This window comes from Acinonyx jubatus, chromosome A1 (genome assembly GCF_027475565.1).
Source record: "Acinonyx jubatus isolate Ajub_Pintada_27869175 chromosome A1, VMU_Ajub_asm_v1.0, whole genome shotgun sequence".
NCBI classification, from domain to species: Eukaryota; Metazoa; Chordata; class Mammalia; order Carnivora; family Felidae; genus Acinonyx; species Acinonyx jubatus.
In genome coordinates this window covers 89,749,303-89,773,215 of record NC_069380.1, presented here as the reverse complement: position 1 = coordinate 89,773,215, position 23,913 = coordinate 89,749,303, and the positions used below count along the sequence as shown (strand labels likewise).

The following is a 23,913-nucleotide window of genomic DNA, read 5'->3' as shown; positions in this document are numbered from 1 at the left end:
TTATGCTCTAGACAGAATTTCCTAAATCTCCCTAACCTACTCCGACTTCCGGGTTATATTTTTGCCACTGCCCAAGATACACCCTCAGGTAAATACATCCCTGTGTCTACTGTAATAACACCTTCTTAATTGATATTCCTAATTGATAAGGAACTAGAAAAAGAACTGGAGCTACAGATTGGAATGAAGACGGAGATGGAGATCGCAATGAAGCTGCTCGAAAAGGACACCCACGAGAAGCAGGACACCCTAGTCGCCCTCCGCCAGCAGCTGGAGGAAGTCAAAGCCATCAATTTACAGATGTTTCACAAAGTTCAGGTGGGAGCTGACTCTGTGTCCCTAGCACAGCCTTGCGACCTCACACCGTTCTTGCCGCAGAAGAGAGGACGGACACCTCCGTGAGGCCCCGTCCATAGGCCCTGTTACGCATTTCTGCACTTATTTTATTTGGGTCTCCCAGCAGTCCCTGAGAAAAGTTGATAACATGGGGGAAAGTGTAAATTACAGGGCAGACCCGAGTGGCTGCATCTTGTGCTCTGGGTGGCACAGCTAGTAAGTAGAACTGAAAAGTGAACCCTGTCTTGGCCCGTTCTTCCCTTCACTGTCTCCCTAGTGTCTTTCGTCTTCTTCAATGACTGTCTGCCCCAGGAAATGGAGAAGTGGATTAAGGAACGATAGAAGTTAGTGTCGTCTTTTCAAGCTGGGCCATGAAGTTAATCTTGCTGAGTCTCCAGCTGTGCGGCTGGCTGCACGCCTCTCCTGTCACTTCAGAGCGGTTCAGGGGAGGTAGCCCAGAGAGAAGCAATTGTGCCAGAGTTTGAAAGCTAGCATCTAAAAATCGCAGAGCTTCCTTGCTCAGAGGCTACAGCAGCACCCAGGACCATTCTGTGTCCTTCTTTTCTTTTTTCTGAAGTTCTGTTTCCTGGGTTTTTTTTTTTAATTTTTTTTTTTTAATGTTTATATTTTTATTTTTGAGAGAGACAGAGCATGAGCAGGGGAGAGGCAAAGAGAGAGAGGGAGACACAGAATCCGAAGCAGGCTCCAGGCTCTGAGCTGTCAGCACAGAGCCCAGTGCAGGGCTTGAACTCACAAACTGTGAGATCATGACCTGAGCCAAAGTCGGACGCTCAACCAACTGAGCCACCCAGGTGCCCCTGTTTCCTGTTTTAATGCCTGAACTGTCCCACTTCCTCTTCTTTAGATGTGCTCTCAATCTGTGTCAAAGATGGTGTGAACAGACACACATGTTATCTTGTCCTGCCATTTTTTTAAACATAGTCTCATTTATTTATTTATCTATGTATTTATTTTATTTTAATTTTTTAGAGAGAGCATATGCAATCGGCAGAGGGAGAGAGAGAATCTTTTTTTTCCTCATGTTTATTTTTGAGAGAGAGTGAGCGCACAAGTGGGCGAGGGGCGGAGAGAGAGGGAGACCCAGAATCTGACAGGCTCCAGGCTCCGAGCTGTCAGTACAAAGCCCGACGAGGGGCTCAAACTCACGAACCGTGGGATTTCACCTGAGCCGAAATCAAGAGTTGGATGCTCAATCTACAGAGCTACCCAGGCACCCCCAGCCTTTTTAAAAACTATTACATAACCAGCATTATAATAATAGCTGCAGTGGAAATTAAAGCACAGGGAGAAAAAGAGGAAAATCGTTGCACTCTCCTGACACATTCTTTATTTTAATTTGTGTTTTCTTCTGGTCTGGGTCAGTCTGTAACCTTAATATTCATGCTCGTCAGAGGAAACCATACTTCCATAATAATTTAGCAGGCCCTAACCTAAAGCAGCTTCAAACTATGGCAGTTTGTATTTCTGTTGCATAATGGTTTCGAGGAGATCATTTCAGACCAGCAGTTTTGCCCCCCGCAGTCACTTGGGGACCCAGGCTAATGGCAGCTCCAGCTGTCCAGGCCACTGGAAGAGAGTGGAAGGGAGAGAAAAGCAAAAGTCCAGAACCAGGATCTCCTCCCAAACAGTGAGAGAGAAGTTTCACACATCATTCCATTCAATAACACAGCCAAGGGCCAGACGTGGCTGCGAGGGGAGCCTGGGGCTGGCGTGTCCCAGCTGCGAGCCAGATGAAGGGGAGAATAGGAGTCACTAGGGTCACTAGATATAGCTGTCACTACCACCATCTGCCCCACTGAGCTTCCAGAAGTCCTGTCCAGTCCCAGAATCCTCCCAGTCCGCAGCCCCTGGGTGACAAGCAGCACTCTCCATGGAGCCCTCGAGGCCTGTGTTTGAACCAGAAGATCAGCTGTCTTCCTCACATTAACCCATCCCGCCCAGCATAAAATAGTGGAGCCAAAACAGGATTGCAAAAGGAAACAAGAGACCCACAGGGCAGACCCTGGCCTGCCGTGGCCATCATTTGCACCTCTGGGCAGGAGCTGGGAAGGCTGCCCAGGGTGCTGGGGGCTCCATTTGTTAGCATGTCCACCTACCCTTCCTCAGTCATCAACAGAACTTGTCAGCCAACCTCCATGGTCCCTGACAAGTCCACCATCTCTATAGCCCATTTGAAGTGGGCTCTTGGGGAATGTGAGCCTTCCTGGTGGCTGCACGGCTTAAAAGCCACATTCCCACTGGTCCCGGTTTGCTGGCCTGGAGATTGTATGAAGGGTCAAACAGTCACAGATACTCTTCAGGCCTGACTCGTGGTTTTTGTGACAGTACAGTTCCCTCAGTCACCATGTCTGGTCTGGTTATTTCCCTTCAGTCCGTGTATTGATGACCACAGTTTATTGTTTCATTTATTTTTATTTCTTATTTTTTTAATATTTTTTTTATTTTGAAAGAGAGAGTACAGGTGCGCATGCATGTGAGCAGGGGCGGGCAGACAGAGAAGGGGAGAGAGAGTCCTAAGCAGGCTGCACATTCAGTGGGGAGCCCAGTGCCGGGGCTTGAACTCAACGACCATGAGATACTGACCTTAGCCGAAATCAAGAGCCAGATGCTCAACTGACTGAGCTAACCCTGCGCCCCTATGGTTTCATTTATTGAACACAGTTCTTCTGCCTGCCTCATTTCTGTGCTCTATCAGTCTTTCCCCACTCCCCTCCTTCAGCCGCCGGTCGTCTGAAACTGCAGACAGAGATGTGCAGGAAAGCCCATACTGTTGTTTTGATTACTACAGCTTTGTAGTATAGCTTAAAATCTAGGATTCTGTACCTCCAGTTTTGTTCTTTGTCAAGATCACTTCGGTTATTTGGGGTCCTTTGTGGTTCCATACAAATTTTAGGATTGTTTGTTCTAGTTCTATGAAAAATACTATTGGTGGGAAGGGAAACAAAAATAATATAAAAACAGGGAGGGGGACAAAACATAGAGACTCATAAATATGGAGAACAAACAGGGTTACTGAAAGGGTTGTCGGGGGGGGGGGGGATTGGGATGGGCTAAATGGGTAAGGGGTACTAAGAAATCTACTCCTGAAATCATTGTTGTACTATATGCTACTTTGGATGTAAATTTTAAAAAATTAAAAAATTTTAAAAAAAGAAGTAAAGGAAAGAAAATACTGTTGGTATATTGATAGGAACTGCATTGAATCAATAGATTGCTTTGGGTAGTATGGATATTTTAACAACATTAATTCTTCCAATCTGTGAGCATGGTCTATTTGTGCCATCTTCAGTTTCTTTCATCCATGCTTTACAGTCTTCACAGTATCGGCTTTTCACCTCTTTGGTGAAGTTTATTCCTAGGTATTTTGTTATTTTTTCTGTAATTATAAATGGGATTGTTTTTTTAAAATGGTTTTTTTTTTTTTTTTGAGAGGCAGAGAGCGAGCAGGGGAGGGGCAGAGAGAGGGAGACACAGAATTCGAAGTAGGCTCCAGGCTCTAAGCTGTCAGCACAGAGCCCGATGCGGGGCTTGAACCCACGAGCTGGGAGATTGTGACCTGAGTCGAAGTCGGATGCTTAACCAACTGAGGCACCCAGTTGCCCCATAAATGGGATTGTTTTCTTAATTTTTCTTTTGGCTACTTTATTAGTATATAGAAATGGAACAGAAATGTATATTAACTTTGTATCTGTAACTTTACTGAATTCATTTATCTGCTCTGTTTTTAGTCTTTTGGGTTTTCTTTATGTAGTATCATGTAGTTGCAAATAGTGACAGATTTACTTCTTTCTTACCAACTTGGATGCCTTTTTTTTTTTTTTTTTTTTAATGTTTATTCAGTTTTGAGAGCGCGCGAGCAGGGGAGGGGCAGAGAGAAAGGGAGACACAGAATCCTAAGCAGGCTCCAGGCTCTGAGCTATCAGCACAGAGCCCATTGCGGGGCTCGAACTCATGGACCTTGAGATCATGACTTGAGCCAAAGTGGGCCACTTAACCGACTGAGCCACCCAGGTGCCCCGCCTTTTTTTTTTTAATGTTTACTTATTTTTGAGAGAGAGAGACAGGGCATGAGTGGGGAAGGGCAGAGAGAGAGGGAGACAGAATCCCTAGCAGGCTCCAGGCTCCAAGCTGTCAGCACAGAGCCTGACAAGGGGCTCAAACTCACAATTTGCAAGATCATAACCTGAACCGAAGTCAGACACTCAACCGACTGAGCCACCCAGGCGCCCTCCCAACTTGGTTGCCTTTTATTTCTTTCAATTGTCTGATTGCCTTGGCTAGGACTTGGAGTACTATGTTAAGTAAAAGTGGTGAGAGTGGACATCCTGTCTTGTTCCTGACCTTAGGGGAAAAGCTTTCAGTGTTTCATCATTGCATCTGATGTTAGCTGTGGGTTTCTCATTATATGGCCTTTATTATGTTGAAGTGTGTTCCCTCTAAACGTACTTTATTGAACGGATGTTGTATTTTATCAGATGCTTTTTCTGCATCTATTAAGATGACCATATGGTTTTTATCCTTCATTTTGTTGTGATGTATCACGTTGATTGATCTACAGATACTGAACCAGCTATGTATCCTAGAATAAATCCTACTTGATCGTGTGAATGATCCTTTTAACATATTGTTGGATTCAGTTTGCCAGTATTTTGCTGAGAATTTTTGCATCTGTGTTTATCAGGGATGTTAGCCTGTAGTTTTCTTTCTTGGTAGGACCTGTGTTTTGGTTTTGATATCAAAGTACTGCTGACCTCACAGAATGAATTTGGAAGTTTTCTTTGCTCTTCTGTTTTTTGGAATAGTTTGAGAAGATGGAGTATTAACTCTTCTTTAAATGTTTTTTTTTTTAATTTTATTTTATTTTATTTTATTTTATTTTATTTTAACGTTTATTTATTTTTGAGACAGGGAGAGACAGAGCATGAACAGGGGAGGGTCAGAGAGAGAGGGAGACACAGAATCCAAAACAGGCTCCAGGCTCTGAGCTGTCAGCACAGAGCCCAATGCGGGGCTCAAACTCACGGACCGCGAGATCATGACCTGAGCCGAAGTCAGACACTTAACCGACTGAGCTACCCAGGCGCCCCTCTTTAAATGTTTTTTAAAGTTTATTTATTTTGAGAGAGAGAGAGTAAGAATGAAAGGGGGAGGGGCATAAAGAGACAGGGACAGAGGATCCCAAGTGGGCTCCATGCCAACAGCAGAGAGTTCTGTGTGGGGCTCGAATTCACAAGCTGTGAGATCATGACCTGAGCTGAAGTCAGACGCTTAACCTACTGAGCCACCCAGGTGCCCTTTAATTCTTTTTTAAGTAAATGTTTGGTAGAATTCACCTATGAAGCCATCCAGTCCTAGACTTGTGTTTGTTGGGAGTTCTTTTTATTACAAATTCAATTTCATTACTAGAACTTGGTCTGTTCAGATTTTTTTTTATTATTATGTTTATTTATTTTGAGAGAAAAAGAGTGCGAGTGGGGCAGGGGCAGAGTGAGAGGGAGACACAGAATCCGAAGCAGGCTCCAGGCTCTGAGCTGTCAGCACAGAGCCCATCGCGGGGCTCAAACCCATGAGTGTGAGATCATGACCTGAGTCGAAGTCAGACACTCAACCAGTTGGGCCATCCAGGCACCCCTAGATTTTTTTTTTAAGTTTATTTATTTTGAGAGGTGGGGTGGGGCAGAGAAACAGGGAAAGAGAGAATTCCTAGCAGGCTCTGCACTGTCAGCTCAGAGCCTAACGTGGGACTCAAACTCACAAACCATGAGAACATGAGCTGAAATCAAGAGTCGGGTGCTTGAGGGGCGCCTGGGGTGCCTGGGTGACTCAATCGTTGAGCATCTGACTTTGGCTAAGGTCATGAAATCACAGTTCATGAGTTCAAGCCCCACATCGGGCTCTGTGCTGACAGCTCAACCTGGAGCCTGCTTCAGATTCTGTGTCTCCCTCTCTGTCTCTGCCTCTCCCCAGCTCACACTCTGTCTCTCTCCCTCTCTCTCTCTCTCTCTCTCTCTCTCTCAAAAATAAATTAAAAAAAAAAAAAAGTCAGGGGGCGCCTGGGTGGCTCAGTCAGTTAAGCAACCGACTTCAGCTCAGGTCATGATCTCACAATTCATGGGTTTGAGCCCTGCATCGGGCTGTGTGCTGACAGTTCAGAGCCTGGAGCCTGCTTCCGATTCTATGTCTCCCTCTCTCTGTACCTCCCCTGCTCATGCTCTGTCTCTCTCTGACTCTCAAAAAATAAATAAATGTTAATTAAAAAAAAAATTTTTTTTTTAAAAGTCAGATACTTAATTAACTGAGACACCCAGGTGCCCTGGTCTGTTCAGATTTTTATTTCTTCCTAATTCAGTCTTGGAAGATCGTTAAGTTTCTAGAAATTTATCCATTTATTTTAGGTTGTCCAATGTGTTGGCATATAATTTTTCATAGTTGTATCTTACAGTCCTGTGGTGTCAGCTGTTACTTTTTCTCTTTCATTTCTGTATGTATGTATGTATTTATAAAGTTTATTTATTTTGAGAGAGAGAGCGCAAGCAGGGGAAGGGCAGAGAGAGAAAAGGAGAGAATTCCAACTGGGGTCTTTCTGTCAATGCAGAGCCCCATGTGGGCTCAAACTCATGAACCGCAAGATCATGACCTGAGCCGAAGTCGGACGCTTAACTGACTGAGCCACCCAGATGCCCCTGAATTTATTTATTTGAGCCCTCTTTTTCTTGACGAGTCTGGCTGAAAGTTTATCAATTTTATCTTTTCAAAGAACCAGCTCTTGGTTTCATCTGGTCTTTGCTATTGTTTTTTTAGTCTCTATTTCACTTATAGCCATTCTTATTTTTATGATTTCCTTCCTTGTACTAACTTTGGGTTTTGCTCTTCTTTTTTTAGTTGCTTTATGTGTGAGGTTAGATTGTTTCTTTGAGATTTTTCTTGTTTCTTGAGGTAGGCCTGTATCCCTATAAATTTCCTTCTTAGGACTGCTTCTATTGCCTCCCAAAGATTTTGGACCACTGTGTTTCCATTTTCATTTGTCTCCAGGTGCTTTTTTTTTTTTAATGTCTCCTTTGATTTCTTTGTTGACCAATTTGTTGTTTGGTAGCATGTTGTTTAGCCTCCCCAGGTTTTTTTGGTGTATTTTTTGTATGTTTGTGCCTTTTCCAGGTTTTCTTCTATAATTGATTTTAAGTTTCATACTATTGTGGTCAGAAAAGCAGCTTAATATCATTTCAGTCTTCTTAAATTTATTGAGACTCCTTGTGTGGCCTGACATGATCAATCCTGGAGAATGTCCCATGTGCACTTGAAAAGAATGTGTATTTTGCTATCTTGGAATAGAATGTTCTGTATATATCTGTTAAGTCCATCAGCTCTAATGTGTCATTCAAAACCACTGTTTCCTTACTGATTTTCTACCTGGATGATCTATCCATTGATGTAAGTAGTCCCCTACTATTGTATTATTGTCAGTTTCTTTTTTAATGTTTGTTGTTAGCTGCTTTATGTATTTAGGTGCTTCCATGTTGGGTGCATAGATTTATGATTTTTATATTCTTTTGCTGGACATATATCCTCAAGCTGGATTCAGCTTGTTAGATCTCTTTATCATCATGTAATTCTATTTTAGTCTCACATGGGTACTGCTACCCCAGCTTTTTTTTTTTTTTTTTTTTTTTTTTTTTGCTTCCATTTGTGTGCGATATGTTTTTCTATCACTTCACTTTCGGTCTGTATATGTTTTTAGATCTGAAGTGAGTCTCTTATAGGCAGCATATAGACAGGTCTTGGTTTTTTATCCATTCATCTCACCCTACCTATGTCTTCTGACTGGAGCAGATAGAGCATTTAAATTTAAAGTCATTACTTGGGGCGCCTGGATGGTTCTGTCCATTGAGCATCCGACTCTTGATTTCAGCTCACGTCATGATCTTAGGGTCATCGGATCAAGGCTCACAGTGGAGCCTGCTTAAGAGTCTCCCTCTCCCCACCTCTGCCCCTTTCTTGGGCTCGCTCTCTCCTCAAAAATAAATAAGTAAATATGCATATGTTCTCTCATAAATAAATAATCACTGACAGGTGTGTACTTATTGCCATTTTGTTGTTTTTTGGTTGTTTCTGTAGTTATTCTCTATTCCTTCTCTTGCTCTCTTCACTTGCAGTTGATGGCTTCCTATAGTGTTGTGCTTATATTCCTTTCTCTTTGTTTTTTGTGTGTCTATTATAGGTTTTTGATTGGTGGTTACCATAAGGTTCATATATAACATTTTTTTTAAAGTTTATTTATTCATTTTGAGATAAAGAGAAGCGTGCACGAGTGGGAGCGGGAGAGGGGCAGAGAGAGGGAGAGAGAGAATCCCAACCAGACTCCACACTGTCAGGAAGCCAGAAGCCTGAGGCTGGGTATTAGCACAGTTGCTTTCTTCTAAGGGCTGTGAGAAGGACTGTAAGCATCCCTGTCCCCTAGCTGCTGGTGGTTGCTGGTGATCATTGGCAATAATCTTTTCAAAGAACCACCTTTTTTCCTAATATTCTGTATTGTCTGTTGTTCCATGTTTCATTGATTTCCACCCTTCCTTTTATTATATTCTTTTTTTAAGGTTTTCTTTTTTTATATAAGTTTGTTAAGCTTATTATACATTATTATAAGTTTATTATAAGTTTATTTTGAAACAGGGGCACCTGGGTGGCTCAGTCGGTTAAGCGTACAACTTTGGCCCACATCATGATCTGTGAGTTCGAGCCCCACATCGGGCTCTGTACTAACAGCTCAGAGCCTGAAGCCTGCTTCAGATTCTGTGTCTCTCTCTTTCTCTGCTCCTCCCCCACTCATGCTCTGTCTCTCTCAAACATAAACATTAAAAAAAGAAGAAAGAAAGAAAGAACGGGCCTGAGCAGGGGAGGGGGCAGAGAGACACAGAATCCCAGGCAGGCTCTGCGCTGGGGGGCTCAATCTCACAACCATGAGATCATGCCCTGAGCCAAAATCAAGAGTCAGATGCTTAACTGACTGAGTCACCCAGGTACCCCTTTATTATATTCTTTCTGATTTCTTTGCGTTTGCTCTGTAATTTATTTTCATCTTCTGAAATGCATGCTTAGCTCATCTGTTTTATCTTTTTTTTTATTTCATAAAAAAATTTATTTGGGGGCAGCTGGCTGGCTCAGTCAGTAGAGCATGTGACTTTTGATCTCAAGGTTGTGAGTTCAAGCCCCATGCTGGGGGTAGTTTGCTTTAAAAAATAAAAATAAAAAAGATGTTATTTGAAGTTAAAAATGACCCACACAGCTGCTTTAGCTGTGGCCCTCAAATTTTGACAAAAGTATATCACCTAAGAAGCACATTTATTCACAGCTCAGCCTCTCTGAAACCTCCATGCATCTTATAGTCAATGGCACATGTTCTAAGTAGCTGTTTTTTCTTGCTTAGTGGTGTGTAAAATTAGGATATGTCTTCCACTCAGTGCATCTTCAATACCATACAATATTGCATAGTGTTTTCACTGGCTTTTACCTCTAAATATTTCTTTTTTTTTTTTTTAAGTTTATTTATTTTTGAAAGAGAAAGCACAAGTAGGGGAGGGGCAGAGAGAGAGGGAGAGAGAGAATCCCCAGCAGGCTCCAGGCTGTCAACCCAGAGCCTGATGCAGGGCTCAAACTTACGAACTATGAGATAATGACCTGGACCAAAATCATGAGTCGGACAATTAACCAACTGAGCCACCCAGGTGCCCCTACCTCTCAGTATTTCTTAATTAGTCCTCTGGTTTACATTTTTAGCTCAACAGCTTTTTAGTGATATGCCATGTAGTTTAGTTTCTAAGATATGAGGCATTTTTAGCCATTCTTTTGTTGTTAATGTCTAACTGTATTATATTAAGGTCCAAGAATACAGTCTATATTATGTTAGGAACTTATTAGGACTTCCTTCTGTCATCAGCCTTTCCGTATCCTTTTATTTTAAAAGTGTCTGTTATAGACACACAGGGACACAGTGCTTTTTGCCTGCCCCCGCCCCCTGCCTGGGCCCCCCGGTACATGCCTGGATTCAGAAGTCACACAGTTGTGGGTGTAAATCTGCTGTATCGCACATCTGTGCCAGCCTCCCTCTGTGCTTAGGGAACTGGGGCTGACCAGCCGGCCACAAGAACCTGCAAGGGCCCGATGAACTCGTAGGTGTGCTTGGCATGTAGGAACAGCTCTGCAACACTGTCAGATCTCACTCTGAAGTTCTTTTTTTAAAAAGGAGCATGGACCTTTCATAGAGGGAAACAAAAAGCTTATTACTTCCTTTTTGGCCTTTCTTTGTGTGGATAAAGCTGGGAGCCTCAGTCCAGTTTGTCTTCCAGTGCTATGGGAAAGACCAGCAATTAGTGAAATGCTCCTAGAAATGTTGTGAAAGTACAGATTGAATCATCAAACCCTCTCTTAACCCTGAGCGGGCACAGCAGTGAGAGAGAGGCAGAGTGTGACCCCTCTTCCTTGCCTTTGCAGAATGCAGAGAGCTGTTTACAGCAGAAGAATGAAGCCATCACATCTTTTGAAGAAAAAACCAACCAGGTTATGTCCAGCATGAAACAGATGGAAGAAAGGTAATCACTCCCTGTGGCAGATACTCCCTAGAAGGTGCTGGACATTCCCCAGGCCTGGGAACTTACTCAGAGTCTCTCTCAAAAGGTCAGACAACTTGGGATGAAAGTCCTTTGGGATTGTAGTCTTGCTGAGCAAGGGGGCTGGATTCCCATCCTTGCCTAAGTGTGTATTCCCTTAATCAATCTCTGGGTGACTGTATCACATTGTCTTCTCAGGAGTCAGACCCATACAGTGAGCTCCTTGTCACCGACACACTTAAACATCAGTCTGTAATGGGTCAGAATAGAGCCTGAAAGCAGACCCCAACGAATATGGCAACTGATTTTCTTACAGAGGTGCAAAGGCAGTTCAAGGGAGAAAGGAAAATCTTTTCAATAAATGATACTGGGACAATCGGACATGCATAAGCAAAAAAAAATGGAGCTTGGTTGTATACTTCCTATCTTCTACAAAAATTAGCTGGAAATGGATCATAAGTCTAAATGGAAAACTTAAAACTTACAACCTCTGGAAGAAAACATAGGAGAAAATCTTTGTGATCTTGGATTAGGCAAAGAGATCTTAGACATGACATAAAAGCATGGGATCCAGGGCCCCTGGGTGGCTCAGTCAGTTGAGTGTCCAACTCTTGATTTCGGCTCAGGTCATAATTTCACGGTTCATGAGTTCGAGTCCCATGCCAGGCCCTGCGCTGGCACTGCAGAGCCTGCTTGGGATTCTCTCTCTCAGCCTGCTCTCTCTTGCTCTCTCTCTCTGTCAAAATAAATAAATAAAAACTTAAAAAAAAGTAATACTTTTGAAAAGCATGGTGTCCATGGGAGGAAAAACTTGATAAGTTGGACTTTATCAAAAGGTAAAACCTTTGTGCTATGAAAGACATGGTTAAGAGAATAAAAAGACCAGCTAGAGATTGACAGAAAACTTGCAAATCACTTAACTGACAAAGTTATATATTCTGTCTCCAGAATATATAAAGAACTCTCAAAACTCAACAGACAACCCAGTTGAAAAATGGACAAAAGACTTGAACGGACACTTCGCCAAAGAGGACGTAGGGATGGCAAATAAGCACACAAAAAGATGTTCAGTGTCAGTAGCCATCAAGGAGGTACATGTTTTGTTATGTTTTGTTTTAAATATTGATTTTTGAAAGAGTGCAAGCAGAGGAGGGGCAGAGAGAGGGGGACAGAGGTGGGCTTTTGTGCTAACAGCAGTGAGCCCTCTGTGGGTTCGAACTCACAAACCGCAAGATGAGGACCTGAGCCAAGGCAGACACTCAACCAGCTGAGCCACCCAGGCACCCCCAGGGAAGTACATGTTAAAATCACAGTGAGATGCTACTACACACCTGTTAGAACAGCTAAATATCTTTTTAATGACAATACCGAGTGCTGACGGGGCTACAGAGCAACTAGAACTCACCTACGTGACCGGTGGGGATGCCAAATGGTACAGCCACATTGGAAAACAGTGTCTTAAAATAAAGCTAACCTTACTCTTCCATCTGACCCAACAATCCCACTCCTGGGTATCAGCCCAAGAGAAATGGAAACTAATGTCCTCACAAAAGCCCATACACAAATGTTTGTAGCAGGTCTATTCATTATTGTCAAAACTAGAAGCGAGTTAGAGGTGTTTCATCGAGTGAAGTAAGAACAAACTGGTACCCTGTACAGTGAAATAGTACTCAGGCAGAGGAAGGAATGAGCCACTGATCCACAAACTTGATTTCAGTGATATTAAGCTGAGAGAAAGAAGCCAGGCTTAAAACGTTATTTATATAAAGTATGATTCCACTTATACGACACTCTGGAAAAGAAAAAGTCATGGTATCAGAGCCGATCGGGGGTCAGGGGTGGGAAGGGAGCCTTCAGGGGTGACAGAACTGCTCTGTCTCTTGATCACCATGGTGGTTCCATGGGTCTATCCGTGTGCTAAAAACTCTGGGAATTGGGCACACGCATGAGTCAATCTTACTGTGTGCATATTTACAACGAAAGCCACGAGAACAGGAAAGCACGATACCTTCGGTGGCGAGGGTGGCTCCTTTCCTTATGCAGATGTGCTTGCTTCGGTGCAGGTTACGGCAGTCTGAAAGGGCCAGGCAGGGGGCCGAGGAGCGGAGCCACCGGCTGCAGCAGGAGCTGGGCGGCCGGACGTGTGCTTTGCAGCAGCAGTTCTCACAGTTGCATGAGCAGTGGTAGGCGGGCGGCCCGGTGGGGGGCAGGGGGGGGCGTGCCGTGGCCTCTTCGAAGTTTAACCCTCATCTCCTGCGAGGCTGGAATGAGGGTTTGAGCGTGCGTGTAAAGCCCAGTGATGAGTGACAGATGTCTGTGTTTCACAAATGAGAGAGCTGGTTTGGGGGTTCAGGAATGTCCCAGGGCCGCTTGGCTGGTGAGCAGCGGGGGGTGGGGGGGTCCAGTAGCTTTCTCCTGCCCCCACCCCCAGTGTCCTCCAGTGGGAGCTGGCTCTGGGTTGGAAAAAGCAGAACTCGTGTTGCAACCCCCCACGCCCCAGGTCTTGCCTCAGTAGGGGATCCCACAGGTGCAGCCCTAAGTGTCCCCAGGCCCTTTTGCTTTCTTTCGGCTCACATGCAGTCAAGTGTGCACCTGCCCTTCTTCCCCTTGAGGGGTCCCGGTGTCCCCTGTGGAGGGGCAGGCAGCCCTGCTCCAGTGACGGGTTTAGATACGCATGTGACGATGCCAATTCCAATTCCCCGTTCCCTGTGTGGTGAATTGGGTTGGTGATTGTGCAGTTTCCGTGCAAATCTCCCACTGAGACTAACTCCAGTTCATTTTGGGAAAACAGCTCAAGTCTAGAGAAAGAGCTGAAATCAGAAAAAGAGCAAAGACAGGCTCTTCAACGAGAATTACAGCTGGAGAAAGACACTTCCTCTCTGCTCCGAGCAGAGCTACAGCAAGTGGAAGGATTAAAAAAGGTAAGGCAGGGGTGCCTGGGTGGCTCGGTTGAGTGTTGGACTCTTGATCTCAACTCAGGTCACGATCTCGCAGTTCATGAGTTGGAGCCCCACATCATGCTGTGTGCTGACAGCATGGAGCCTGCTTGGGATTCTCTCTTTCCCTTTCTCTGCCCCTCCCCTGCTCACTCACTCACTCTCTAAATAAATAAATAAACAAACAAACTAACTAAAAAAAAAGAAAAGTAAGGCAGCCATCCTTGGGAGAAAAAGAGCTACCAGTGTCTCTGGAAACTGCAACCACAGAGCCAGAGCTGTGCCCATGGAGCTGCTGCTCTGGGCGGCCGGTGCACACACCAGACACTCAGGGATGAGTGCTGTGAACAGAACATTCCCTGCTGTGGGCAGGGGTGGTCTGGGAAGAGTGACGGGCGGATCTGAATGACAGCAAGGGACGGCTATGCACAGGTCCAAGCTAAGAACCTCTCAGGCAGATAGCAGGAAGTGTGAGGGTCTGTCGTGGTCAAGGAGCAGAAAGAAGGGCCATGAGGCTGAGGTGTGGCGAGCGGAAGAAGGAAGCACTGGAGCTGAGGCCTCAGGTGGGCAGACCGATCTCGGGCCCCCAGAGCTGCACGAAGGGATTTGGATCTTATCTTGAGCACGGTAAGAAGCTGTTGGGGGCATGGAGGGGGTGGGGGAGGTACATGGCCCACTTCATTTTAAGACCGTCACCAGCTACTGTGTGAGAATGGGTGGCGGGCTTGCAAGAGAGGAAACAGTAAGCATGAACATCTTCCACCAAGTGCCACACCTCCACCCCAGAGGGGCTCGGCCTAGGGTCAGGTATCCTGGTTCCCCAGAACTTTCTGGGCCTGGGCCACCCCTGGGAAGCCAACCGAACCAGTCTCTGCCTGGAGTCACCTCGGTCCTCTGGTGAAGGTGAGGCCTGGATCCTATGGAAAGCTTCAGGGAGAGAGATGTTGGGGTGCCAGAATGGCATCTCTGTCTGGTTGCAGAACTAGATCTCCCAGGGAACCCAGGCAGTCTACAAGTCTTCCCCGATGATAAAATCGCCAGGCATCTCCCGCAAAGGCTGGAGGTCCCCACAATGCTGGTGGGAGCAGCTGCAGCCTGCTAGGGGGTGTCCCTGGCTACTGCAGCCTCTCCTGGTGGGACTGGCATGCCTTCCGCACCACACCTGCCCTGGCGGAGGGCCTTGAGGCTGGGGCAGCTCCCAGACCCGGATCTCGTTGTGCTGAACATGGTAATGGGTCCTGCTGCACAATCTGAATGAGCCAACAAAGGCACTTTGGTTTCTGTTGAAAAGTGTCTATAGAGCCCCTTGCTGGGGAGCCCACTAGGCCAGGGGTGGGGAGGACCCCTGGGGAGGGGAGAAGTTCCTCATGAGCCTCTCAGGCTTGGAAAAGGGAGGAGAAGAAATGGAGGGCAGAAGAGGACTCCCAGAACGTTCTGCATCGTGCCTCCTTTATTCCACTCCCAACTACTTTGGTGTAAGATTTGAATCGCTTGCCCTCCCCACCTCCCACCCGCACTTACATACACACACGAGAAACAAAATGTATCTGACATCAGCGGGGTGCCCTGTGCCGTGTGCCTGTGACAGCAGGCTCTGGGGCGGCTGGGAGGGAAGTGCCCACCACTTAGGCCTAAGCCCTGAACTGCACTGTCCTGGGTCTTCTGTCTTGGCCCTCGCCAGCCTGTGTCAAGGTGCCCTGTTCTCAGGTTACGATGGTTGTCACTGTGTGAGCTGCTCTCCCCACATGCACGAGAATGAGATCCCAATCTGGGCCTTCATCAGCCTTGTTCACTCACTCACGACCAGCCCTTTCCAAAAAACACTATCCAGACAAGCCTTCCCTGGGCAAGTGACCTACAGTTCTATAGAAGTTTCACCTGTGTATTTTTGGAGGTAATTCTGTGTTTAAACAGTCCTTTAATAGCAACTCAGATGGGCAGAGCCTTGTTTGCCCTGGGAGGAGGACTGTTTGAATGGAGCTGTTTCCTGCTCCATGTCACTGTCCCCACCGCAGGGCCACCCCTGTAGCATTCACCTTGCAGTTGCCCATTCTGGAGAAACAGGCTGGTGAGAAGTAACCCATGAAGTAACTCCGTCTGGAGTGCGGTTCATACAACAAAACTGCTTTTTGCGCTTGAAAAGCATTCTGCCCTTCTTGTTGCTGTGATCGCTAAGCCTTTTTTTTTTTAATTTTTTTTAACGTTTATTTATTTTTTGAGAGACAGAGCATGAGCATGAGCAAGGGAGGGGACAGAGAGAGGGGGAGTCACAGCTTCCAAAGCAGGCTCCAGGCTCCGAGCTGTCAGCATGGAGCCCGATGCAGGGCTCGAACTCACGAACCACGAGATCATGACCTGAGCCGAAGTCAGACGCCCAACCGACTGAGCCACCCAGGTGCCCCTGTGATCGCTAAACCTTTTAAAAAAAAAAAAAAAGAAAGAAAGAAAGAAAAAGACTGTCAGCGTATCAGGCATCTGGTCGGTTCGTTTTAGGAGCTGCGGGAGCTCCAGGACGAGAAGGCAGAGTTGCAGAAGGTTTGCGAGGAGCAGGAACAGGCCCTCCAGGAAATGGGGCTGCACCTCAGCCAGTAAGACCCCAGTCCCCCTCACCTGCCCCCTGCACCGCCCCCTGGAGTCACACCAGCCTGCCCACCAGGCCCTGAACCAAATTGTGTTGTCGTGGAAGGGAGGGCTGGGAAGGAGGCCTGCCAGGTGGAGGTCAGGCCTCGAGGACGCAATGCTGGTTTAACGCGTTAAGAAACCCCAGATGGGTGAACCAGACGGGTGGGGGGCAGGCTGCTTGCTGGGCCTGCAGTCAGACCAGAGTGGATACTGTGGTTTGAGGGTTCCAGCCTGCCCTAGCCAAAGTGCGGTCACCTCCAGCCTTTCTGGATACTCGCACCCACCAGTCTTTCTGTCTGCTCTGCTGCCTGCTGCTGCAGGAGTGCCGATGTTGGTGCTTCTGTCTGTCCTGTAACTGGACAGCTCTCCTTCCCGATGTCCCAGTCCTGCCAGGTTGCTCTGGACAGTCTGATAGGTCACAGCCGATACTAGAATATGTCCACCTGTGCAATTATTGTTGTTGTTGTTTTTAATATTTCTTGAAAGAGATAGGGCATGAGCAGGGGAGGGGCAGAGAGAGAGACAGAATTCGAAGCAGGCTCCAGGCTCCAACCCACAAACCGTGAGACCTGAGCCAAAGTCGGACACTTAACTGACTGAGCCACCCAGGTGCCCCTATTACTGAATTTTCAAAGCCATGGGGGAGCTTTTTCTCCTTCTGAGTCAGGACTCTTGGTTTCAGAGGGACAGAAATCCAACTCAAACTGTCTGAAGCAGAAAAAGCCATCAGAACTGTCTCTCCTTCCTACCTCTGCCATCCTGTCTGTTGCTTCCACCACGAGGGGCTCTGGCCCACATCAGGGCAGAATGGCTCCCACAGGGACTCCAGGTTGATTTGCCACCCCCACCAGAGTCCTGTTCTGGTGCCTGCCATAAGCATGGTGACCAGAGAGAAGGGCTGTCATGGCCAGCACAGCCTGGGCTCAGGCTCCATGCTGAATAAAACCCTGACCAGAAAAGATCCAGAGAGGAGGGTGACCAGGAGAAGAAACTAGAAACACTGAAGTAGTATGCACACCGAACAGGACGTCCCTCAGTTGGGCTGCGTGGGGGTTGCTGTGTCAGGACACATGACACAGGCAGGGGTTCCCCAGGGAACCTTTGTGCTTCTTCCCTCCTTCCCTCCCTCCTTCTTCATGTCACCAGGTGACACCAGAGAAGACTCCCTTCAGATCCCTCCACCAGCCAGACACAGCTGCCTGGTTTCTTTGTCACCAAAGTCTGGGTCCTTCCCAAGCTTATTTCCCAGGGAAGTGCTTGCACGGTCAGGCTGCCCTCTCCACCTGGTGTCCCCAGGTCTCTCCACCCAGGCAGCTGCTGGTGCTGTCAGTCTGCAGGCCTGTTCCTAAGCTGGTCAGGGCAGGAGGGAACGTCTTTTTCTAAGGGACCTGATGCTCAGTTTCCTAATCCTCCCCCAGAAGACTAGCTCGGGTCTCAGAGCCCGGCCACTTTGACACTTGGATTAGGTTAATCCAATGACAGTTTAGGCTAATCTCAGCTTTCAAGGGCTCAGACCATCCCCCCTGCCCCACCCGCCCACAATTACAACTTCTTACAGTTTCATTTTATCTGGTTTAATCCTGCCAGTTTAGACCATGTTCAGTCGGTCGTTTATGTGGACAACTAAGGAATTATCCTTACCCTAACAAGAATGGAGCAAGGACAAATGACCATGTCCTCTGAGCAGGACTGTTCTAAAAGGAGCAGGCAGCAGGAAAAGGGCCCAGAGAGCCCTGCAGATTCTGGTTCCTGAGGGGAGCACACACAGCCCCACTCCAGCACATGCCGTATGCAGGAATGGTTGCCCAGAGAAGCCAGGAAACTGGACTTCTAGGACATTATCTTTTTATTTTTTAAGTTTATTTATTTTGAGAGAGAAAGAGACACCCCAAGTGGGGGAGGGGCAGACAGAGAGAGAGAGTCTGCACTGCAGCGCAGAGCCCGATGCGGGGCACGAACTCACAAAGCTGTGAGATGGTGACCCAAGCCAAAACCAAGAGTCGGACGCTTAACTGAGCCCCCCAGGCACCCGTATCCTCAATCTTTAAATGGCTGCAACTATTTCCAAGTCTTCTGAAAGCTTACAGGATCAAGTCTGTTCTTGGGCCACGTTCAGTCCACAGGCTCAACCTCGGAGTATGGCAGACGTGAGCCAACCTCAAGAGGTGGCTCTGGGATGATGAAAAGGTAGAAAGAGTGTTCCAGAATGACTCACGTTATGGGACAGCTCTCTCAATAAGCTCTGCCTCCCTCCCGAAGCCAGACAGTCGCTGTTGAGAGCCTCTCACTGCTTCTAAATGATTTTTGCCTTTTTTTTTCTTCAAGGTCAAAGCTGAAGATGGAAGACATCAAAGAAGTAAATAAGGCACTGAAGGTACTGGATTGTTGATGTTATTAGCATAAGAATCTCTGCCCAAGAGCAGCTGTTGGTCAGCTAGTGCGAACGCCCCATGTGCTCTTGGGTTTTGCCACAAGTCAGGTGAGCGTGTGCGGCTGAGGCTTCAGTGGCGGTTAGCACTTGTTCACAGAGCAGAAAATGCCGCTCAGAGCCAGGTGACCTGGTGAGAGGTGGTGCTGCTGAGCGACGGGCCCAGCCCAGAACCCTGGTCTGGATCCGGGCTCCTCAGCTGTCAGCCGTAGTTCCACCCCAGGCCTGCCACACAGGTGCCCAAATGGAGGAAGCACAAAGTGGCAGAGAGATCCAGGGATTGTTGAATAGGGAGCGTGAGACCTCTCCCTGCAAGTGAGGGGCCGGAGGCCACCCTGCTATTTCTGGGGACCATTTAAGCCCTGAGCTGGGCCGTGTTTTTGGACCACCTTGGGGAGGGCAGGATGATGCACCCACCTACGGAGAGCTGGCACGTGGGGACCAGGTGACTAGGTACGGGCACCAGGCTGGCCCACTAGGGTCGGGACAGGGACAGTTCAGAGAAGGGACCGCCCACCTGGGACAGGAGTTTGCGGCCTCTGCTGGATGGAGACCCTAGTGCACACAGGGCAGAGGCAAACTGTCACGGCAGCTTACGGCAGCCCTGACTTAACATCATGCACCTTCCCCGCCCTTGCAGGTGGGCAGCGCCTTAGGGGAGATCGCTGTGAGCTGCTTTTCTGTCCCTGAAAAACTGCTGGAATGTCCAACAGTGACAGCAGCACTCGAGGAAGGAGCTGTTGGGCGTGGTCATGCTACAGCTCTTAGGGTCACTCTGTCACCAAGAAAGTGACATCCACCAGAGGCTAAGGAGCCAGAAAAGTTTCTCAGGTCTTTGGCCCCTTGAAAGCTCAGTCCCTGCAGCTGAACAAATCATACCTCCTGGTTGTCCTTTAGAAAGAGCTTTCAGAGTGGCGGCTGCCTCTGTAGAATGGAGACTCCTGCCTCCCCGCCTCGCTCTGAGGGTCGGGGGCTCAGCATGTGGAGAAGGGCCTCCCATCCCATGTCACGTTGCCTTCTGTCTCAGCAGGGACTGCCATCACAGACCTGGTCTGGCTGACCAGTCTGGCCCCTCTCCCTCCTGCCAGTTCAGCAGGGGGACACTGGAGAATGTCTCAGCCAGGATCCGGTTGCAGGCATCAGATCCTGACTCTTGTTACCTCAGCCGAAGGGCATTTATTGAAAGGGGGTGGGGAAGGCTCAGGTTCCCGGGAAGCTGGGGGATCTGGCTGCAGGCCGGGAAGCCAGGGCCAGAGGGCAGACGGTCTGCAGCACGTGAGCTGTGGTCAGGGCAGGGAGGCCCTAGGAGGCCCTATCTAGCGTAAAGTGGCTGTCCCTCAAAAGGTGCTATTAGAGAAGTGGTAGGCCACTGACATTGGGCAAAGGTCCATCAGGAGCCAGGCTGTAAACTGGGATTCTGTGGTGGTCTTTCCTCCCCCAGGGCCATACCTGGCTGAAAGACGATGAAGCAACGCACTGTAAGCAGTGTGAAAAGGAGTTCTCCATTTCCCGAAGAAAGGTACGTGGGGTGGCCCTCCATTGGCTCACACAGGTGGGGCTCCCCTCCCACCCCCAGTCCCACAGGGGCCACCGCACTGTGATCACACTTGCTGGTCTGCTGGCCCACGGAGATGGTTTCCCAGCTCATGCCCAGAGCTAGTCTAGGTGAGCAGATCATTGAAAATTCATTTTAAGCAACAGGACCAACATCTGGCAAAGTGAGGCAAAAACAATCTAGAGAACCGGTGAGCAGCGAGTCTCCGGACAGGCCCCCAAGTGGCACCAAAAGCTCACTGGCATCTGGGCAGGGCCAGTGCCCTGGTAAGTCTGCCTCTGCCAGTGTACAGTCTGCCCTCAGGCTCCAGAAACAGGTGGTCCTATACCTTTGGTCCAGGGTTGACAGGGCTTTGAGTGGCCAGTTGGGCACGACAGGGGCAGGATATAGATGCCGAGCAAAACTGGAAACCTCTACAGCCCACAGTACCCCATCCACTACTACACAGGTGCACACGCTCACCGGTCCCGGCTAATGGCCTCTCTGTGGAAAAGTACAACTCCCAAACCTTAGTGCCTTGCAGTAGGTCCAGAGGTAGAAACAGCCCTCCCGAGGCTACCGTTGAAATCCTGCTTTTCCACAAGGCCTGCTGGACACTAGGGCCTCTCCATCCCCACCTGTGAACGGCCTGGCAGAGGTTCATTGTCTAGCCTGATGGGGTTGGGCTGTTGGCAGAAATGACAGATTTCTACATGGATCCTGGTCTTGGCGTTCTGCCCAAGGCTTAGGCAGTTCTTCACAAAGTAAGACACCCATCAGGAGGGGCTGGCTGGCTAAAGAAACCTGGGGTCCCACCACAGGGTGCAGGGATTGCAGGGACTGAACCAGGGCCCCCAACTCCAGTAAACACATTCTGAAGGAAAAGAGCCTGATTCATACAAGCGCATGCCCCTCCACCACCACTCTGCAGACCTTAGAGGCACAGAGGCACAGGACTGTAGAAACAAAGGTCTGCAAGGACCCCTTCCAAACTGACACATCTGCAAGTCTGCCTTAGGTTTTAAGATCCCTCCCCCAAAGGCTGTAAGAACAAAGTGGGTGTACGGATGGGGGAGCACAGCACACCAAGATGGTCTCTCTGTCCTGCAGCACCACTGCCGTAACTGTGGCCACATCTTCTGCAACACGTGTTCCAGCAACGAGCTAGCACTGCCCTCCTACCCCAAGCCCGTGCGTGTGTGCGACAGCTGCCACACGCTGCTCCTGCAGCGCTGCTCCTCGTCCACTGGCTCCTAAGCACACAGGGCGTCGGCGAGGCAGCCTCAGAACAGTGCCAAACTCTGTGGGTCTTGGGGGATGCCCAGGGGCTTGGGGAAGCAGGAAGGAAGGCGATCCTGGCCGGCTGTGCACACAGCATGGCGGAATGGAAGGTACACGCCTCTCCTTTCCGGACTGTATGGAATTAACCTATCTGCTAACCTGTCTGGATGCTTCCTTCTCACTTGGCTACATCACTGGCTTTGGCTCCAGTGTAACTTCATGATTTTGCTACTGTCATTTTTCACTTTTCAAAAAAATTGTCCGGTTTTATGGCAGTCTTACTAGTATAATGAGCAACCAGTTCCGCCCCCCCCCGCACCGTGCCTTCCCTGCTTCAGAAGCCAGAGATTTGCCACATCACACCCTTGTTAATATGTGTCTTTGGACCTGCAATAAAATCATTTATTTTTCACTCCGGTGCAGAAAGCATAGGCACTCGTGTCCGTGTCACAGAGGTCAGGGTCAGCCTCTGGAGAGGCCTCAGGGCAGCCCCCATGTCAGGACTAAAGGCCCTCAAGGAGGGCAGCTGCCTTTGAGGTGAGCCTGCTGGGTTCTGGTACAGGCTGTGCCCTGTCCAGTGAGCTGAGGACGACATAGGCCATTAAGTCCACCAACAGGCACAGAGGAAGTGACCTCACGCCCATCACCAAAACTCAGAAGTTGTTCCTTTATGCAAGTGGATTGCAGGAGATACCTGTGGGAGGCACCTACCAGATAGTCATTCACGAACTTCAAAAGTAGGGCTAGGACAGGTGCAGTCAGCTGTGAAATTGGGCTCAGCACATGCTCACCCCACCCCCTGCCCCCAGCCAGGGGTCTGAAATGAAACAAGTGCTGTAATGCTGTCCAGACCTGTCCATCCATCCATCTGCAGAGCCTCTGCCTTCTCCAGCCCTCAGTGGACTTTCCCCATAAGTCCCCTGGCCTGCTTAGCTGTCCAGCCCCTGCTCGAGGCCCTGGCTCTCCCTCTTCTTCCTGGGCTCTTACCCTGCAGAAAGTTCCCCACAGGCTGGCTCAGATTCCGTATGTGCTGCTCTGCTCCCTCAAACACATCTGTGGGGTTGGGAAGTTGGGGGGGGGGGGCGGGGGTGAAGAGATCTGGGCAGCTCTGCAAGATTGGGTCGATACACACACCCAGCTCCAGAGCAACATTCCTTCGGAGCTGCAGGTTCTCACATCCTATCAGGAAGTACGATGGCAGCGAAAGCAGCTGCCAAGAGGGACGCTTCATCTGAGCAGCTTTTTAGTAAAATCTCCAGCACTCAGCTGTTCCCGTAATGCTTACATCCTGAACTATACTCCACACTGGCCTGGCATCAGAGCGGTACCCAGTATTCAGTGCACCCAATTTGGATTCCAGCTCACTGGGGAGCCTTGGGCTCATCATCACCTCACTTATGGGCTCTCATCTGCCCACACAGAAAATACCGGACTCCTGTTTTGACCACTAAGTAGAACGTTCCCCCTCTCCACCCAACAAGCAAGATACTGAGGCATTATTCAAAGGACCCTTTTGCCAGTTACCAAATATTTAGTTGCAGTGAGATAACTTTTCTATCCACGCCACATTAAATATGCACCTGAACTTTGAAATCCTCAGGCTGTGGTGGGGTGACCTTCCTAACCCGGGCAATGAGGGACAGTGGTCTAAGGCAATGCTTCTCAAGCTTAAATGCACAGGTTAATTAGCCAGGGAGAAGGGTGTCCTGTTAGAATGCCACCTCCCAACAGCACCTGGAGGTTCTGGTCTAACAAGCACCCAGGTGGTTTTGGTTCAAGTCCATGGAACACAAGGTTCCAAAGACCCAGGATGGCGGGTTAAATACTCCCTTTTCAAAAGCCAAATGGTTCTGGATTAGCTTAGCCTTACTCCCGCCGTCCCCTTTACCTCCAAAGAGCCTTTACTCAACAAAGACATTCCTTGCGTAAAACAACTTAAAGAGCCAGACAAGCAACCTTCCTTGAGCCTTCTCATTAACGGGTCAGTTCCACAGACACTGAATAACTCAGCCAAGATGCTAGGGGCAGTGTGAAGTCCAGAACACAGCAGAAGCTCAAGGCTGCCTCCCCTGCAAATTATTTCTCTAAACCTGAAGACAGGCTAAGGATTCCAAGAACACTTGTGTGTCCCAGGCTGATGGCAAGTTGTTCCCCTCC

At 48.3% G+C, this 23,913-nt stretch overlaps 1 protein-coding gene across 2 annotated transcripts in view; it reads left to right on the top strand.

The window, feature by feature from the left end:
- The window catches only part of RUFY1 (RUN and FYVE domain containing 1), a 58,190-nt gene extending 36,022 nt beyond the window's left edge, over positions 1–22,168 (top strand). For both annotated transcript variants that reach the window (XM_027076931.2, XM_027076930.2), the window contains 8 exons: positions 151–318; positions 10,840–10,937; positions 13,019–13,138; positions 13,747–13,876; positions 16,385–16,479; positions 18,839–18,887; positions 20,383–20,460; positions 21,586–22,168. In XM_027076931.2, coding sequence (XP_026932732.1) covers positions 151–318; positions 10,840–10,937; positions 13,019–13,138; positions 13,747–13,876; positions 16,385–16,479; positions 18,839–18,887; positions 20,383–20,460; positions 21,586–21,732 — 885 coding nt within the window. In that variant the 3' untranslated portion in view covers positions 21,733–22,168. The remainder of the gene's footprint in view (positions 1–150; positions 319–10,839; positions 10,938–13,018; positions 13,139–13,746; positions 13,877–16,384; positions 16,480–18,838; positions 18,888–20,382; positions 20,461–21,585) is intronic.
- Positions 22,169–23,913: the final 1,745 nt, after the last annotated feature.